This window comes from Hemicordylus capensis, chromosome 5, assembly GCF_027244095.1.
Source record: "Hemicordylus capensis ecotype Gifberg chromosome 5, rHemCap1.1.pri, whole genome shotgun sequence".
NCBI lineage: Eukaryota > Metazoa > Chordata > Lepidosauria > Squamata > Cordylidae > Hemicordylus > Hemicordylus capensis.
The window spans coordinates 65,732,811-65,751,764 of record NC_069661.1 but is presented as its reverse complement, the minus strand read 5'-3'; the positions used below and the strand labels follow the sequence as shown (position 1 = coordinate 65,751,764).

At 39.8% G+C, this 18,954-nt stretch overlaps 1 protein-coding gene across 6 annotated transcripts in view; it reads right to left on the bottom strand.

Annotated features, from left to right (window-relative positions):
- Nucleotides 1-315: 315 nt before the first annotated feature.
- Nucleotides 316-18,954, bottom strand: part of TMEM131L (transmembrane 131 like) — a 108,316-nt gene continuing 89,677 nt past the window's right edge. For 2 of the 6 annotated variants that reach the window (XM_053254952.1, XM_053254955.1), the window contains 15 exons: nt 18,203-18,345; nt 17,590-17,776; nt 15,503-15,688; nt 14,254-14,403; nt 12,703-13,319; nt 11,679-11,833; nt 9,473-9,594; nt 8,883-9,028; nt 7,569-7,754; nt 6,703-6,796; nt 5,506-5,588; nt 3,873-3,993; nt 3,684-3,778; nt 1,935-2,077; nt 316-729 (listed from right to left, as the gene is read on the bottom strand). In XM_053254952.1, the coding sequence (XP_053110927.1) occupies nt 451-729; nt 1,935-2,077; nt 3,684-3,778; nt 3,873-3,993; nt 5,506-5,588; nt 6,703-6,796; nt 7,569-7,754; nt 8,883-9,028; nt 9,473-9,594; nt 11,679-11,833; nt 12,703-13,319; nt 14,254-14,403; nt 15,503-15,688; nt 17,590-17,776; nt 18,203-18,345 (2,707 nt within the window). In that variant the 3' untranslated portion in view covers nt 316-450. Of the gene's footprint in view, nt 730-1,934; nt 2,078-3,683; nt 3,779-3,872; nt 3,994-5,505; nt 5,589-6,701; nt 6,797-7,568; nt 7,755-8,882; nt 9,029-9,472; nt 9,595-11,678; nt 11,834-12,702; nt 13,320-14,253; nt 14,404-15,502; nt 15,689-17,589; nt 17,777-18,202; nt 18,346-18,954 lie in introns of those variants that run through there. The other 4 variants (XM_053254953.1, XM_053254954.1, XR_008308375.1 and 1 more) reach the window with 4 other exon arrangements.

The window sequence follows — 18,954 nt, the reverse complement described above, 5'->3', positions numbered from 1 at the left end:
ATCAATTCATATGTTTGCAATGGAACTGCAAAAGAACATGCTTTTCCATGCCTCTTATGCAGCACCCCAATCGGTCTCTCAAAGCCATCAAAGCTGCAGAAGCACAATCCAACAGATGTGGGCTTCAGGAGGAAGCTTTCTCTAGGGGGTAGCCTATTTGTTCTTGCTCACTTACGAAGCTGCTAAATAGCTATGGTATCACCAGCAATTGTTTGATATAGACTGTTAAGGTGTCTATAAAAAGTCTATAGACTTCCATCTTCGCTGATTATTAGTATGTCTTGGTTTTTAGAAGTCCAAGAATCCAGATTTCAGTTTAAAAAAAAAAAAGTTTATTTTCCATACAAAAGTGCCAAAATATCCACCAACATTGAAGTCTAGTTCAATAACCATTCTAGTAATCAAAACTGAAAGCATCTTTATTTCACATTTTAAAAACCAAATTCCTTTTCACATGTTTCCGCAATAACCCGAGTCCCTCGAAATAGGAAAATTTGTATTCCGGTTGGCTGCTGAAGTCCATATGTCTAAATTCATATAGGCACGGAATGGGTTAAATCTCGGGTAGTATTCCTGCTTACATAGCACTGCCTGGTTTTCAACCTGAGTTGAATGTGGAGTGGTGGCACTGACTGGGCAGCAGCTTTCATAGATATCATTCTGAGGGGCCCAGATGGAACCAAACAGTCCGGACATGGGTGACAAACTTCTGGTGCTTGAGAGGTAGGGCTGCAAGACAAGAGAAAATGTAATGAAGAGTGGTGGAGGAAGCAAAAACGTTTGCAAACAAAGAAGCTTACAAAACTCAGTGACAAACAAAAAGCAAATTAGATAGGAAGTTGTTAAATAAAATCAGTATGTACACACGCCCTTAATAAGGTGTTCTGAAAGTCCTTTCTGGCATGGCACTTACGTAACTGCTGCTGCAACAAATTTAGTTGTGCCATGTGCTCTGGAACAGGGCAGCAGGACCAAAGCTCAGTAGTTAAGTTCTGATGCAGTCAAAGATGGAGAGCTAGAGTTCTCAACTGCAATTCAACTAATGCGATTCAACCATTATCTTGAATTGATAATGGTTACTAACGCAATATCCCCATCTCCAGTTAAAACCGCAGCACTGAAATGACAGGGCACTGGTGAAAAACAGAAGCCCAAGGAACATATTTTACTGCTTAGGAATGGATTTGGATTAGCTTCTAAAATATCTGTAAATCAAAGCATGGATGATGCCCTCCCCTTTTTTTGCCTTTGTCAAAATGAGCAACACTCTGAAAGATTTTTATTTTGGGGAACTCTCAAATCCAGCACAAACACTGGAGAAAAAAAGCTTTAAACTGACTGGTTTAAAAAAACTTTCCTTAATGTGGAAACAAAAACAAAATGATTTCAGGCTCAGAGAAGAAGATCAAGTAAGCAGCAGAATAAATGTCCTTAGCACACCACACAGGCTGTGAAGGGCAACAGAGCTGCATACAGGAATGAGAGACAACATCTGTCCAAGTTCCTGACTGCAATTCTGTTCCAATACCATTGCCTATCGCTTGTATTCCAATGGCCAGCAAACACTGCTGGTATCCAACTAAAACTAAAACTGCTATTATGTTTACCAACTAATGTTTTCCAATTTGCTTAAAGAAAAGTCCCACAGAAAATGCACTTCCAACTGAATGATAAAACTGCTGCCCAGAGACGCAAGTCTCGGTGGGGCATAAATTTGATAAATAATAATAATAAATAATAATTGATGCTCAGACAGAAATACTACATCAAGCACATCAGAAACAAGATCAAATTTTGAAGTTAGTCTCTCACCCACAGACTGGGGCAGAATAAACCAGAAACTTAAGCAGCTAAGGCTATATTCTGAAATCTAAAGGGCAATCATCATCAACTATAATAATAAATCACATCAGGATAGCATTTGTGGTTCTCACTGTTGAATTGATGTAGTTGGCAGGTTCCCAAGTTGGCGGGAGATTAGGTGGGGTGCTCCAAGGAGACTGACAGTTCTGATCAATGAAGGGTGTATTCTGAACTTCTGCAGGGCATGTGAAGCCATTGTGGTAGTTCATATTTTCTATAATTCAGGGGAAAGAATAATTTCTGCATTAGACACACGCATGATTTAAAGGTGAATACTCTTGGACAATCAGAATTGCTAGCTGCTTCTTAATGAAAATTCACAAGAGTACAGATGACAACTATTATTTATTATTATTTAACTGCACTGCTCAGGTCAGACTCAAATTTTATAGTTACCTACTTGACTACAGAATTGACTACAGAGAAGCCTTTGATTGCGTCAACCATGTCAAGTTGTGAAATATCCTTAGGGAAATGGGCGTCCTAGAACATCTCACTGTTCTCATGAGAAACCTACAGTATACAAAGGACAGGAAGCCACAGTCCAGACAGGACATGGTGAAATGGACTGGTTCTAGATTGGCAAATGAGTAAGACAAGGCTGTATACTTTCTCTTTCTTTATTCAACTTATATGCGGGACATATACTGAGAGAAGCTGGATTGGAAGAAGATGAGCATGGTTTTAAAGTTGGAGGAAGAAACGTCAATAACCCTGCGCTACGCTGATGATGCTATTCTGATAACTGAGAATGCAGATGATCTGCAAGCTCTAGTAATGAAAGTCAAGGAGCACAGTGAAGAAATGGGACTGTGACTAAATGTAAAGAAGCCTAAACTAATGACAACGTGTACAGCAACCAGCCTCAGAATTGATAATGAAGACATTGAAGTGGTAAGCACTGATGCTTTTGAACTTTGGTGCTGGAGAAGACTTTTGAGGATACCACGGACAGCTAGGAAAACAAACAAATGGATTGTAGAACAAATCTATCCAGAATTTTCACTTGGGGCACAAATGACCAGGCTCAAACTATCATACTTTGGACACATTATGCGAAAACCCAGCTCCCTTGAGAAGTCCATAAAGCAGGGAAAAGTTGGAGGAAGGAAGGAAGAAGAGGACAACCAGCAGCAAGGTGGATGGACTCAATTATAACAACAATGAATGCACCACTGAGAAACCTAAAAGGCCAAACTGAAGGCAGATCATCCTGGAGATAATCTATCTATGTTGTTGCTAAGAGTCGACACAGACTTGACGGCACATAATCAATCCATCACTGAAACATTAAGAGTGGCTTTAAATGTTACAGATATGGCTTGCTTACCAAAGAAAAACAATTAAAAAATACTTCTGTGAGATTCATAGTGTTCCATACAAAATCTGTACTTTGGCCTTTGGACATACTACATGGTCCAATGCATAACTGAATTTGAAACGCTACGGAATGAATTAAATAAATTTCAGATTTTGCACTGAAATTACTGGCAGCCTTCACTTGATGAACCTGTTTTATTGAAATAAAAATTAAGCTATCTGTCAATAAAGTGTGCATTCATATTATAGTGAGGATTCAAACTTTTTTTTTTTTTTTTTTTTTTGCTGGTGGTGGTAGTAATAGTTGGGGTGGCGGAGACAGAGAAAGGCCCCCCTTGCAAGCTTGAGTCACTGCAATCAACTTGACAGGCAGACCAGGGCTGGGCTGCCAGTATTATTCACAGAAGCTGCCAACTGCAGCACCAAATATCAGATAGGAGATAGCAACAGTCCTAATATGAATGTGCCAGTTTCATATAAATATTTGGTAGGCAATTTACCTTCTGGGAAAGCACTGTACTCATTCACTTCCACTGGACAGTACATGTTGGGCAGTACATGTTGGCCATCACATGGAGCATTCCAGTCAACGAAGCTGTAAAGCAAAACCTAGTTTCAGAAACACTGTAATAAGACTTACAGAATGGCATTATTTTTCTAGTAAAACACATAAGGAAAAATACCCCTACCCATTTTGTAAAGAAGGGTTTTCCTGGATCATGCACGGTATGTTGTTCTCAAGGTTGTAGTTTACACTGTTCGCCAGGCAGACAGGTTGAGGCAGCCACAGATCTCCTGTTGGACAGAGACCTAGAGATACAAATAGGATTGACAGCACAATCTATGCATTAAGGAGCCACCCAGAATTAATACTACAATGCAACTTTATTCTTATTTTTCCAATAAGAAAATCATCATCATCATCATCATCATCATCATCATCATGTAATGCCAAAAAAACCCCAAAATGCTCACATGTGCTTTACCATTTAATTTGCTGTAAAACAACTTCCAAATACGATATCCTGCTATTTTGATACAAAATGCTACAACAAATGATACAAAAATGATACAAACTATACGACAAATGATACAAAAACAACAAAATGTTTTTGTAACAAAATGCTACAACACTAGCCTCTCAGATGAGAAATAAAAAATGGATAGGAAATTATAGAACACACTCAGAGAGGGAATTTCCTTTCAAAAAGAGAAAGTTAGGAGTGGATTTAAAAACATCAAAACACTTCTGCAAAATTAGTGAAAACATTACCCAAACTGTAACAATGAATGGTTTCCCTCCCATTCTGGTCTATGGACCACAATCAATTGACATTGCCCAAGTATGCCTGGAAAATATATGTATTCAAGCATTTACTAAATGGGGATAACATAACATCCACTGAAACAATATTCAAGGTGGGCTGCATAGCAGCGACATAAATCTACTGCATCTAGGAAGAAAGTTGACAAAAGCTTCAGACTTGCTGTTGAAAATTGATCCCATTTGTTGTTTCCACCACTGGCAAATTGGGTGGGGATGGCTGCAGTGACAGCACTCCTCCTCCTCTCACTTCCTTCCTCTCGGAGGAGGAACTGCCACTGCTGCATGCATCCTCATTCTACTTGCCAAGGAAGAAACAGCAAATGGGTGCAAATCATCTTCAGTGTCCCAGTAGCAACCTTGATCCTACCAGTGGTCACAGTGGCTCCTTCTTTCCCAACCTTAGAAAGTAGGAGGAACTGCTACACTGCACACATCTTCTCCTCTATTCACCAATGGGGAAACTGGCAACTGAGGTGAGGAAAATTTTTTTTGATGTGGCAACTCCTTCTGATCCTCCCATTCACCCTACTCATTGGTGGTGGCAGCAGCATGCTAACCTCAGAAGGGTAGGAAGAGGAGCCACCACTGCGTACTCAGCCCATTCACTGATGGGGAGGGGTGGGAAGAGAAGGAGCTGTCAGAAATGACGGCTTCTCTGTCAAGAGGCTCATGCCACCACGGGCACTCCACAAAACTAGGTATGGGGAGGGCTTCAGGGGTGAGAAAGGCCTCCAATGAGTGTGGGTACCTGGGCCAGTGCTCCATTGTTGGCAAACAATAGCTCTGGTTTGAAAAATGCATACAGCTATAAATTGACAAATATTGTGTATTTGTTACACACTACACACACACATATACACATATGTGTCACTACACACACACACACATGAGAATGGTGTGTGTGTGTGTGTGTGTGTGTGTGTGTGTGTGTGTGTGTGTGTGTGTGAGTGAATTCAGAAATCAATATCCAATATTATTATTTGGATTTAACCAACCTTTATTTTTGTCTGGCTCTGCAGCTATGTCAGTGAAGTTGGGACACAGATTCTCTGGATACTGTGGGACACTAGTCACATCTCTGCAAACAACAAATTAAAACAAATTATTTTATATTCTGAATGATTAATGATGGGTTTCTCCAATCAATATATTGCACACATGACAGGGAGGGAAGGAGGGAAGAAATCTCCATTCGTTTTAGTGGAGGGAACCAAATTTTTATACACACTCACAGGAATATGTACATGAAAGTGGAATCAAGCTACTTGTTTTGTGAGAGGAAAAATTTGCATTGAAGGCCACTAACATAAAAGATACAATTATGAGTAATAAACAACTTGCAGTAAGATATTGGGTATATTTTTTCCTATTTGTTTTGCATGAAGTTTTACCTGTGTCACTGTTGCTTGATATTTGGGGCTTTCCATGCATTTACAGGATTATTTCAAATAAGCTACTAAATGAAGCACACAAAAATGTGTTGCAAGAGTGTCCTGCTGACTTCCAATGCCAATTTGCAGATAGAAAAAATCAGGAGCCATTTGTTCAAGAGGGCGGTAATTCACTGAATAATTTCAGGAAGTTTACCCAGGAGACTTTTAGTATGTGTGTCTCTCTCTCAGCACTCTGGTAAAGGAGCAGTGATGGAGGGTCTTCTTCATAAAGGCTGTGATTTTGCTCTCCCAGAATGCCACTGAAAAGATGCTAAGTCGCAACACTCTTTTTCTAGGGAATTTCTGGTGCAACAATAGCATACCTCACTGGCAGTTGCCATTTTATCTCCCGAAGAAGTCCCCTCAGATGCTATGTCATTACATAGCATCATTGCATGGGTATTCTGTAGGAGAAAAATTGTGCTTGCCATGTGCAAGTACCTCCTACCACCTCTTCAGTGGCATAAAATTGGAAGAGCGGCAAAGTAAAAACCCCTCACTGCCACCAGCCTGATAATATCCCCCCTGCCCAATATCCACTGCATTTTCCATGACCCTCCTGAAACTGCCCCATACCCCAGGTTTTTAAAGCCTTCTGATTTCATCTCCTCCAATTAAAATGGAAGATTCTCTTCCAAGAACTTTTGGCACAGCCTTAATTCCAAAACTTATTTTGCTTTCAATTCATTTTCTAGTCAGATTTCAAGCTGGCCGTGTTTTATTGCTTCACAGACAAGCAGAGTTATTAAAAGCATTTACCTGGTATTGCAGATGTTGTGAGAGAGGTTTAAAGTGATAGGTGTTTCAGTTGGAAAATCACTGCATGAAATATTTTCCCCTGCACAAACAATGACTGTGAATCAAAATATGTTGATAATAGTAATCTAAGAAAGTACAGTAAGCGTTATTACTCCATGGATTTATTAACTGTGGTTAGTTTGTACGTCTGAACCTGTGCCTGTCAACAAACCATGGTTTATTTTGGGTAATCAAGTGACAATCTGAACCCAAGGTTTGAAGTTGGATGGTTTGTCCTAATCATGGTCTTATGTGATGTCTGAAACAGAAACCATGGTTTAATCATCATTCGTTTCAGTAACGCTGCCCTTATAGGGCTTTTCAAAAATAGACATAGGCAAGCCTAGATCATGGAGACAAGAAAGAGGAATGGGACCTGAACGATATGGCAAAACAAACCAAGATCTGGTGATCAGTTCTGGCACCAATCCAGGTTTGCTAAACCTTTGTTTAACTTACATGATGTCTCAACCCAGCCAATAGCTGACTAGGAATTTTGTTCAGCCAACTGAGATATAATTTAAAATAGCCAGGGACAGGTGGTGGTGGTGGCTATTCATCTAGATTCAAATGCATTTTTACAATATATAGGCTTGCTTGTTTTTTTGTTTGTTTTTTTTAAAAAAGAGAGGTGGAGGGTTAAGTAACTTTGGTTTCCAAATTAAGATTTTTAAGACAACGCTTTACTGAAACATGTTCTATAATAACAATTGATTCCTGAAATTTCAGCTTAAACAACAAGTACAAGAAATGCACATGTACTAGGGCAGATTTTTCAAAAATAGCAGAAATGCAGAACACACAAATAGTACACTAACAGTACTTACTAGAAGGAAGGAAGTGTCTGCTGGGGATCAGTGGCTTCCTGTCGCCATCAGAGCTACTGGTGCTGCTCCAGCTGCCCCAGCTGCCTCGGCTGGCCCGCACGCTTCCTGAAGAACTTCCACAGTCTGAACTTGAATCCGAGCAAAACCTTTCTATGCACTTCTTTTTGGACCACTGATAGAAACCTTCTGGTAAATTTGGAAAATTGATAACATATGACTCAGCTTATTCTTCCTAGCAGGCAAACAAGCAGATGTCAAAGTAATGCAGAAGATACTTTCTAGCGGTCAATACCCACTCTGCCCCAGAATGTAGCATTCTCCAAGGGCACCATGCTAAAAAAAAAGAAAAAGGCTGATCCATATAGCTGCCACCATTTTTTCATGTCAGAAGTCTCCCCCTGCCCTCAAATCCATATTGGCAAACATCCTAAGTGTATGATTGCATGCCAGGAAAAAGCGTACTGGAGCTCCATAGCACTGATTTAGCAAGGGGGATCAATCCCTTTCCTGATCTCTTTCCTTCAGAAGTACCCTGTGACACCTGAAAATATGTTCCTGACTTGTAGCCCTCGGGACATATTTCCAGGTGGCACAGGGCACTTCCATGGGAAGGAGAAATTGGTGCAACCAGCCTCTGCCCTCCACTGCGTGATAAGTACTACAGAGCTCAGGAAGCTTTCCATTGTGGGGATGTTTCTTTCTGACATGCAGGTCGTGCTAAATCAGGATATCAGCCTTTTCATCCTGGGACAGAATAGGCATTCAAGATGGTGCCCACCAGGATGCAGTTGCACTCTCAAACTCCTGCTGCTGCCAACACAAACAGTTGTGAGAACTACTAATGAAATAATGTTGCATTATTAAAATGAAACAGGGCTTCAAGAATGAACAACTGTTGTGTGCTCACCTCTACTGCAAATCCTCTTTCACTCCACAGCCAGAAAGATTTTTGAGCAAATTTGCTATCTATCCATAGTGAAAAGGCAGATAGGACAAGACATATCTATAGGACCCATTCCTAATCACAAAGTTATCTCATCCCTGGACTTCACAAATTAAGCAGAGCCCTTCACAGAAATGTACTGACATTGTAATAATATTAAGATTGATGGTACTGATTTTACTATCTTTTATTTCTCCTAATTTCAAGAATGTTTGTCTTTTTAGTATAAACTGACAGAACAGCAAAGAATGAGTTGATTCACCACACTGTAGCAGACAATTTATTAAATGTGGGTAAATAGCCAAGAGGATTTAAAATAAAAAGTGGAAACTTAAAAATGACTGGCTTTCTGATCATTTTTTAGTACATACCTGCTTCTCTCTGTGTAGACAAGCCAGTTTTCTCATCTGCTTTACAAATTTCTCCATTGCTCTGAGAATACCAGTTCCTTGAGTTAGTTCTAAGTTCAGGTCCAAATTCACTGCACACATGCTTCAATTCAGCCTGTTCAGGAACCCTACAACAGTTCCAAATTTTAAAAGTCTAATTTCCCTTCCAAACATGGTATTTTAATTAGTATCCATAAGAACAAATTTATGTAGACCAGGGATTCCCATCTAAAAAAGGTTGGGACATCTTTTTTTTTTAACATCTGTGGTACTCCAGATGTTGCTGAACTACAACTCCTATCATCCCCAGCCACAGTAAATTGTAGCTTGGGATGATGGGAGTTGTAGTTCAGCATCATCTGAAGTATCACAGGTTAGGAACTTCTGATGTCGACTGTTAGGCCAGATACAGCCTAGCTTATCTCCCAGGATTGTTGGGAGGCTGCAATGCTATGCTAAAATCTTTGGTATAAAAAATTAACAAAAAAAATTTAGAAACTAAGAAAGCGCAGAAACATTGGAAGTCTTCCTGTCAATAACATATTTGAACATAGAGAGACAACAATACATACCGAGAAGCTCCACTAGTATGCTTCTTTTTATTTTTCCTGTTTGTCCTATTTCTATTCCAGTTTGTATTTGTTAAGTGTCCTCTTTTTTCCTGAGACCCATTTTTTCTTTGAGCATCCTCCTGCTGTAAGGCAAAAACAGAAACTAATTAGACAAAATGTGTACTCAAGATCTTTAACTGCTTCAAAATAATGTTTGGTAGAGTTCAATGCTACAGCATTTTAATTTTCAGATAACAACTACAGAAACATTCAACCATCAATATCACATTAAAATACTTAGCAATACTTTTCTGACTCTTACGTTTGCATAAGCTTCATATCCCTTGATTCTTTCTTCAGCCCATGTCATAGTGGCATTTTAAAAAACTAAAAAAAATGTTCCATACAATTTTGGTTGGATTAAAACCAGAACCAGCTGTGAGATTTATGAGCAGCTTGATTATAAGTTGTGCCACTATAAATTTTCCTTTTCTTTATGCCCCCCCACCAAGTTATTTCAGCTTTAGATTACATAGCTAATGCATAGAAAAACGGTGGTGAAAAGGCGGTGGCCAGGGGTGCTTTCTATCAGCTTCGGCTGATACGCCAGCTGCATCCATTTCTCAAGATCAATGACCTCAGAACAGTGGTACATTTGTTAGTAACCTCCAGACTTGATTTCTGTAATGCGCTCTACATGGGGCTGCCTTTGTACATAGTCCGGAAACTTCAGTTGGTTCAGAATGCGGCAGCCAGGTTGGTCTCTGGGTCATCTTGGAGAGACCACATTACTCCTTTGCTGATGGAGTTACACTGGCTGCCAATAGGTTTCTGGGCAAAATACAAAGTGCTAGTTATAACTTATAAAGCCCTAAACAGCTTAGGTCCTGGGTATTTAAGAGAGCATCTTCTTCGCTACGAACCCCACCGCCCACTGAGGTCATCTGAGGAGATCTGTCTCCAGGTACCACCAACTCATTTGGTGGTCACACAGAGACGGGCCTTCTCGGCTGCTGCCCCAAGATTATGGAATGTGTTTCCTGCTGAGTTACGATCCTCCCCATCTCTGGCTATTTTTAAAAAACATTTGAAAACCCTTCTTTTTACCCAAGCCTTCTCAGGTTTTTAATTTAAAAATACTGTTAATTTTATGGTTTTTAAATTATTGTATTGTTTTAACTTTTATATGTGTTATATGTTTAACTGTTTTAACTTTTATATGTGTTTTAATTGTTGTTAGCCACCCAGAGATGTAAGTTTGGGCGGGGCATAAATTAATTAAATTAAATTAAATTAAAATAATACATACCAGCTATTCATAGAGCCATAGAACAGAAGATGCAAATGTTAATTATAAGAACCACTTTAGGCTTTTAAAAATGGACCCAAACTGCAAATCTGCACAGGTAGGCTGCCTATGCTGAAGCTCTTCAGTGAGGAAGAGCCTGCCGCAGGTAACCAGTTGCATTGTCAAACTGCTCTTATCATTACAAAGTTTCCCCCAATGTTCAACCACAATCTAACCTTGTATAAATTAAACCCATGAGATCCAGTTCTGCCCTCTGCAGCAGCAGAGAACCAGTGTTTGCCTTTTTATATATTATAGCTCTTCGGGTATTTGAGGAGTGCTATCATGTCCCCCAACCCACCTACAACTTTAACCATTGCTGAAAAGTTCTGGGTGCCACACTTTAAAATAGCCATCCCTTATTTGTTTCTTCTCCGGTTTAAACATATTCCATTCCCATCTTTGCTGTCTGAACCCATTCCAATGTATCTATATCAAAAGGATGTAGGATATGTTTAACTTGGAGGAAAAAATGAATAAAGGAGGACAAAATATATATTACATTTTAAAAGGGTCCAGAACTTTTTAGTTCAAGTTGCAGCGACTAGCAGTTTTATTATGTGGGAGCACATACACAAAGTCACACTCCTACAGAAATCTAGAACTATTATTTCACCTCAAAGATCACTGCATTAACCAGTACCAGCAATGCTGGTAAAGAAACTTATGCATCAGCATGGCCAGATATTTGTGGTTGCATCAGGATTAACTGCATAGAAATTGCCTTACACTGCTGCATACGGAACTATACAATTCCCCATGTTGTGTCACTCTACTTGGCACTTTTTTTTAAAGCAGCTATATATAACTCCCATTAAACCGTCTGCTCAAAAGTTTAAAAAGCTTTAAATATTAAAAGGAGAAGTATAGAATTCAAACCTCAGCAGAAGAAAGTTCTTGTTTCCCACAACACAGTGATTCATCTTTAGGCCCTTTATTTATCATCTTCTCTGTGGAAGGCTTTGTGTTAACCTGCTTTTTCAAAGTCTCACAGTTTTCTGTTTCATTCCTGAGAGGCACTTGCTGGTTATTCCCTTTAAAAAGGCAATACAATCACTTCATCTTGGAAGAGTAAGGGACACCTACCTACTTTCCCACCAGTTTCATATTTAATTTTGGGCATGGTTTTCAAGAGATAGTAACATTTCCTTTGATACTAATGCTTGTTTCTCTCTCTCTAGCCCTATTCACATGTTAGGCTCAACACTTGTACAATCTAGCCCTATTCAGACATTATGCTGTATGAGTGTACAGATGTTTTTGTGTCTGCTGTACACATTGTACACAGACTGTACACTGCCTGTACACAGGCAGTTATTCACATGTTAAATTGAATACAGTTACAGCAGTATACTTCCTATTTGTGACTTGCATTTCAGGGAGCCTGTACCCAGCTTCACTTGTAACGTGAATGCAGGTACAGTCATTCATACAAACAGATGTACATGTCTACAGACAACTGTATACACATGTCATGTCTGAATAGGGCTCTTGTCTATAAATCTAGTACATCAAACCCACAATGTAGCATGACATAATTGTTTTAGGTCAATTTATGATATACAAACTATCCTTAGATGTTACTGCTTAGGCCTAATTAAATTACCTGTTAAAAAAAAAACCTAAACAGTCATTTTTTGGAAGTCCTTAGTAAATTCATAACAATTAGTTAAAAATTCCTTCCCACTCACAGCTTTGGTTTTACATCTTAGTTAAGTGATCCTAATATGCATTCTTGCCTAGACTTTAAGTACCACCTTGCTGAATTAGTCTAATGCCCATTTAGCTGACATTCCTTGCAAGAAATCTACCTTTAGTCTCCCTTCTGCCAACACTTTGGCATACACACATCTCAATTCAGACTACTCAAAATGCTCCCCCCCCTCTAGATTTAAATATTTACCATTATTTTTTCTGCAAACTTCTTGAAATTCTGATTGTTGCTGAGGCGAATGTCTTAAGAAATGACTTTCAGATAGCTTCTTTGATGACTTCAAAGGACACAGCTCAGGTACTTTGAGCTCAGCTATATTTTCCGAAGTCTTAAGGTTCGTTTCCTTGGGAAACATACTTGTTCGGAGACCCTCCTTCAAACTGCACTCTGAAGAAGTATTTTTCATAAGTGTTGCATTTTTCAATGCACTCTCTTCTTTATCTACAAAGTTCCCTGGATGTGTTAAGTTCTTTTGCATGTTTACATTTATACTGTTTGCATATTTCAGGTTTAGCCAGCTCTCGCTAACAGTGCAAATGTCCTCCTTTGGTGTTGAAGGTTCATTTTCAACAGTCTGGTTCTGTTTGTCATCAGTAGTTAGAATGGCACCACTAGTTGCTGTGTTTGATTTCTGTTTACCGTAGTATACAGAACACTTGTGTTTCTTCTGAGAATGACTGTATGTTGCTGGACTCCTCTTAGCAGCATTCTGGCTACGGCTGGTTGCACTACCCACAGAAAGGGAGCCTTTTCCTTTACCTTTATCGGAAGAGCTGAAAGTATCTGTAAAGGCTTTGCAGCTGCCCCTGAATTTGAAACAAAGTAATTTATGTATTCATTGTGTAAACATTGCTTAAGAACATAAGAACATAAGAACAGCTCTGCTGGATCAGGCCCAAGGCCCATCTAGTCCAGCATCCTGTTTCACACAGTAAACCACCAGATGCCACTGGAAGCCTACAGGCAGGAGTTGAGGGCATGCCCTCTCTTCTGCTGTTACTCCCCTGCAACTGGTACTCAGAGGCATCCTGCCTTTGAGGCTGGAGGTGGCCTATAGCCCTCCGACTAGTAGCCATTGATAGACCTCTCCTCCATGAAGATATCCAAACCCCTCTTAAAGCCTTCCAGGTTGTTGGCTGTCACCATATCTTGTGGCAGAGAATTCCACATGCTGATTATGCCCCCTGTCTTTGTATCTGTCTTGTCCCACACAAAACCTTCACCACCTCCCCTCCTGAATGTGGGAGACATCCAAGTGCCTGATGTGGACACAGCTTTCACAACCCCATGATGTACAGTGAGTTGATATTATAGTATGAACACACATCAAGTAGTCATCACAGTATTCAAGTATCATAACACTGAGCCAGTGTGGTATTGTAGTTAAGAGTGTTAGACGAGGACCAGGGAGACCTGTGCTCAACTGCCTGTTCAGCCATAAAACTCACTGGGGGACTCTGGGCCAGTGGCTTATCTCTCAGACTAGCCTACCCTCACAGGATTGTTGTGAAGATAAACATTACCATGGACTATGGGCTCTTTGGGGGAATGGTGGGACAGACATGTAATTAATAAATACAATTAATGGCAGTATGAAAAGCCCCTTATTTTGTTTTTGTCATTCCCTTGATAAATTAAGAATTACTAACCACCACTTCCCTATTCTCAGATAAATCAGCAGCACTTTTAAAAGATTTTCCCCTCAAGAATCTTCCACAGAAAGAGAAAAAGATGTCTTACTTGTACGATTCAGAGCTAATTATGTCCACAGAACTGTTGTTTTGGGGCGGAGAAGAACTGGGATTTGGCCTTTGTCTTGACTTCATGAATTCTGTCAGAATATACTGTGCTTGTTGGAAAGCTATCAGAATCACACCCAGTAGAGATAAGCTGTAAGAGAAAGAAATGCTTACAAAAGAGACAAGCTGAAATGTGATTGGAATGCTAGAAGGACCCCTTGTTACGGCTCACTTGGAGTGTGGTTCACAGGGATCTATAAAGCCACAAAGTCTCCCTTACATTCTATTTAAAAAACCTTTGAGGCGGCTGCATATAGTTTAGTAAGGCTGGTGTGTCATGATGACCAAATGATGAGTGAGATATGCATCTGAGGTGCTTCTTAACAATACAATACCCTTTGTAAGAAGCTGGGGTCAGGAGTACCTTTTTTTATCTCCAACTGGCCCTTGCTCTCCCAGCTGCCAGTATGAACCTCTTCTATCTATATATCCTGATTTCCTGCTCTTTATATAGTCACCCATGTTTGAGAGCTAGGTGCCCAAGTATTGAACTTTTTGGAGGTCCCAAAAGATGCTTCTAGGGGAGCTATTCACACACAGTGACACAATAGCCCTCTTTAGCCATTATCAGCAAGAGCAGCACTCATGGGGGCAGAAGTCCTGCTTCTGTCACTTGCCTCCTTCCATGGGGCACACACGCTTATGCTGTAGTTTTTCTGAAAGAGGAGGTGCTGTAAGCATGTTCACTGGTGATTCCATGGGCTGCAGCCTCAATCAACTGCAGTTGCAGCTCATAGAAATGCCGGTGAACACTCCTACAGTGCGTGTAGACAAACTGCGCCGTAAGTGTGTTTGTTGAGCAGGAGGGGGTGAGTGATAGTGGGTTGGTGGGACTTCATCCCCTCTTTCCCTGCTGTAAGTGTGAGTGCTGCTCACAATAACGACATCTGAAGAAGGCTAGTAAGCAAGCAAATACTGAAGATTCTTGCCATGTAACCTCCAAAAACTAAGAGGATGCAGGTTATACATCTGTAGCTGCTCATAGTCTCAACATACATCATTACCATCTACACTGCATAATGTTAACTGGCAAAGATGGCACTCTGAAATTTGGAGGAGGAGTGGTGATTAAGTAGAGCTACACATTGCAACAGTTATTTTAATTAAGAAGTTATTCTAATTTTGCTGATGAGTTTATTGGTGAGCTTTTAGCATCTACTTGAAAATGACAAAGAATTATAATTATTTACCTGACAAAGAGCACTGTGAGTCTCCAGAAGGACTCTTCCCAACTGGGTCCTGGCACCACATCTGCACACAGGGGTAAAAGATGATGAGGAAGGGTGACGTTGAGAGTGAAGTGGAACTCCACCCCACCAGCAGTCACCAGAGTCAGCTCACGAATTACCCATGATGAAGTAAAGTCTGGAGTAAATCTGTAAAGGTAAAGAAGGCAAAGTGTGCTGTCAAGTTGATTTCGACTCCTGGTGCCCACAGAGCCCTTGGTTTTCTTTGGTAGAATACAGGAGAAGTTTACCATTGCCTCTCCTGCGTAGTATGAAATAATGCCTTTCAGCATCTTCCTATATCACTGCTGCCCTATATAGTACCAGTGGGGATTTGAACCAGCAACCTTCTGCTTGTTAGTCAAGCATTTCCCCACTGTGCCACTTAAGGTGACTGTGGAGTAAATATGTCCCCCCTGCCCCACCAAAAATAACAAACATTAAGTCAATATTTTTTTTCTTTTCTATTTACAATGTTGTTCCCTCCCCACACTATACTCTCCAAGACTCGCCTCCAAGACATCTATGGAGGAGGAAGCAACTCTCTCATGACAAACTCTTGTACTATAAACATAACTTAGGACTTAATGTTGAGTACAGATACTGAACAGTATTTGCTGAAATCAAAGGTTCCCAAATCATATAGGAAAGATAACTAATAGCACTCTATGGAGAACAATTTAGAAATAATGAATGATGCTAGTATATAGCTTCATACTGAAAAAAATGGAAACAGAAGAGGCAACAGCTGTCTGGTACACAATCACCTCATTTATCTATCCTCAGATAATATTGCACTACACCCCCCTTTGGCCATTATGGAAGGACATGATGGGAAAATAATATGGGAACCCAAGGCTGGGAAACCCTGATCTAAAGCAAGTCACTTGCCTATCTTTGCTACATTAGCATTTTCTATCTAAATACACAGTAAATTACAAATGGATTTTCTCTCCCTTTGGAGATACATAATATTTATTTACGAAAAGGATGTTAATTAAAATACAGCTATAATTCTCCCCCTAACTCTTGAGCTTAATTGTTTAATGTTAACGTATTTATATCTTGCTTTGCCTGCCTAAGAGGCAGCCTAGAGCAACATACAACAAAAAAATCAGAAATATAAATCAATGAAAAACAAAAATTAAGAAAAGCAAAAGAAATACCAATGAATTAAAAATAGCAGCAAACCACTAAAACTAATTCTAAATTAATTTTACAGTAAAAAACCCCTGTAAAAAAAAACCTCTGTAAAATTAACAGTCCCAGGCCAGCACAAAAGAAAAAGTCCATCACCAACCATATTCTTATGAGAATAAAGACATTACATCAAGTTTTTGCTTCTGAGGAACAATGTTCCCAGCGAAGTTTACAGTTCAGGGTTAGCAAGCTTCACCTGAGTAACTCATTCATTTATCTGACACTACATTACACAACAGGAAAACTTCCTCCCCCACCCCCTTCAGTTCTGCAACTGCCCTCATGGAGTGACATCCTTGAAGAACACACCTTTGATTGAAGAAACACACTGCAGTGTCAGAGAAACACAAATTATGAACTCTGCAGCTAAGAAGGCATATAGAACCTTTTTAACAGCTCACTGCCAAGTTAGCCTTTATAAAGGAGCACTATATAGCAATAGCAATAGCAATAGCACTTACATTTATATACCGCTTTATAGCCGGAGCTCTCTAAGCGGTTTACAATGATTTAGCACACTGCCCCCAACATTCTGGGTACTCATTTTACCGACCTCGGAAGGATGGAAGGCTGAGTCAACCTTGAGCCCCTGGTCAGGATCGAACTTGTAACCTTCTGGTTACAGGGCGGCAGTTTTACCACTGCGCCACCAGGGGCTCTCACAGTACTCACAGTACCTTAACACAATTGCAGAAATGAGATCTCAAGACAGCTAACTAAGAAAATATTGACTGGGAGAAATGTGATTGTGTGTGTGAAAACCAACAAACATTTCTAGTAATTTGTGGTCTGCCCATCAATAAGATGTAAACAAAATTCTAATGTAAGTTAGTTAACAAGCAGATGCTTACACAATGCTGATCTCCCGTGAAGAGTTCTGTGCCAAGAAAAAATCTTGGCAGTCAAGTACTTCAAACCCATATCCTTGGCAATTGTACCCATTAATCTTCATAGAGGTTATAGTGATAGGAAGATGACCAATATTCTCAACTTTAAAGTTCTTTGTGATAGATAAAATTTGCTTGCCATCTTTCAGCTCTGGAAGAAAAAAAGAAAGAAACTTAGTTATTCTCACAGGAAACATTAAACACCTTTATATGGTACTGCTATCTTATTGACAAGAACAAATTTTTCCAAAACTGTGGTACAATACATTCAAGCTTGTCTTTGAGAGACAATGGGAAATGGGCATGTTGGTGACATGCAACGTCACTTTGCATATAATATTTTCCCCTGCATGCATGCAGGACGTGTGTGGACAAATGGACCTTGTCATTGGCAGAAATATATTATTCAAGTATGCAGATCAGGAACCACAATTCTATTCTATTAGGCAAAATCAATATGCATGTGATCTTCACACGTGGCTTTGCTAATCAATATGCATCCTGTCCACACTGCCAATCATGTACACCTCTGTTGTTTAAAAAGGAAAGGATTGGATGAGACTGGGCTATCACTTACGTCGTCTGCAGTCCATGAGGGTTGATTCTGGCACCTTAAATCGAAGAGATCCTCCTGCCCCAGGCAACCTTCCTCCTACTTTCAATAATTCTCTGGCCCCAACGCCTTCTAGGTAAACCACATCCAGAACAGTCAAATTATTCCTGGAACGCAAACATTAAAAAAGAAAAAAGGTAATGATGTCTTTCCAACTAAATTTAATGAAAGTAAAGAAAAACCAGGTTCCCAGAGAGCTCTCTCTGTCAACAGCACAAAAGATGGGGATCTTCAGGAAAAACAAATGTAGCCCTATGCATTAGACCAAAGCTAAACCTTGCATATGTAGATGTACAACCCATAGATGTGATTAGTGCATGGATCACTTTGGTCAGGCTATTTCTATCTAGGAGGGACTGCAGAGGGTAGACCAGCTCCAGTTGATAGAAGGTGCTCCGTGCCATCTCCAAAGAGAAAAGGTCAGATATACTATATTGATATATGAATTTTCATACCTTGATAGGTATGTGCATCCACATGCAGTCACTTTCCAAATCTATGATTCTAACTGGAAGGGGAAGCCAGTAGGGATACATTACATTACTGCTGATATAGCCATTAGTGGGAGGGCAAATATTTAACAACAGTATTAAATAAAGAGATAACAGGAGATTATTCATTCAAATATCAAAACATATACTTCATATAATACATTGCCTATCAGGGTTTTTTTAGTGTTTAAATAGATCCCCAAATATTCCTTATTGGTCATATTT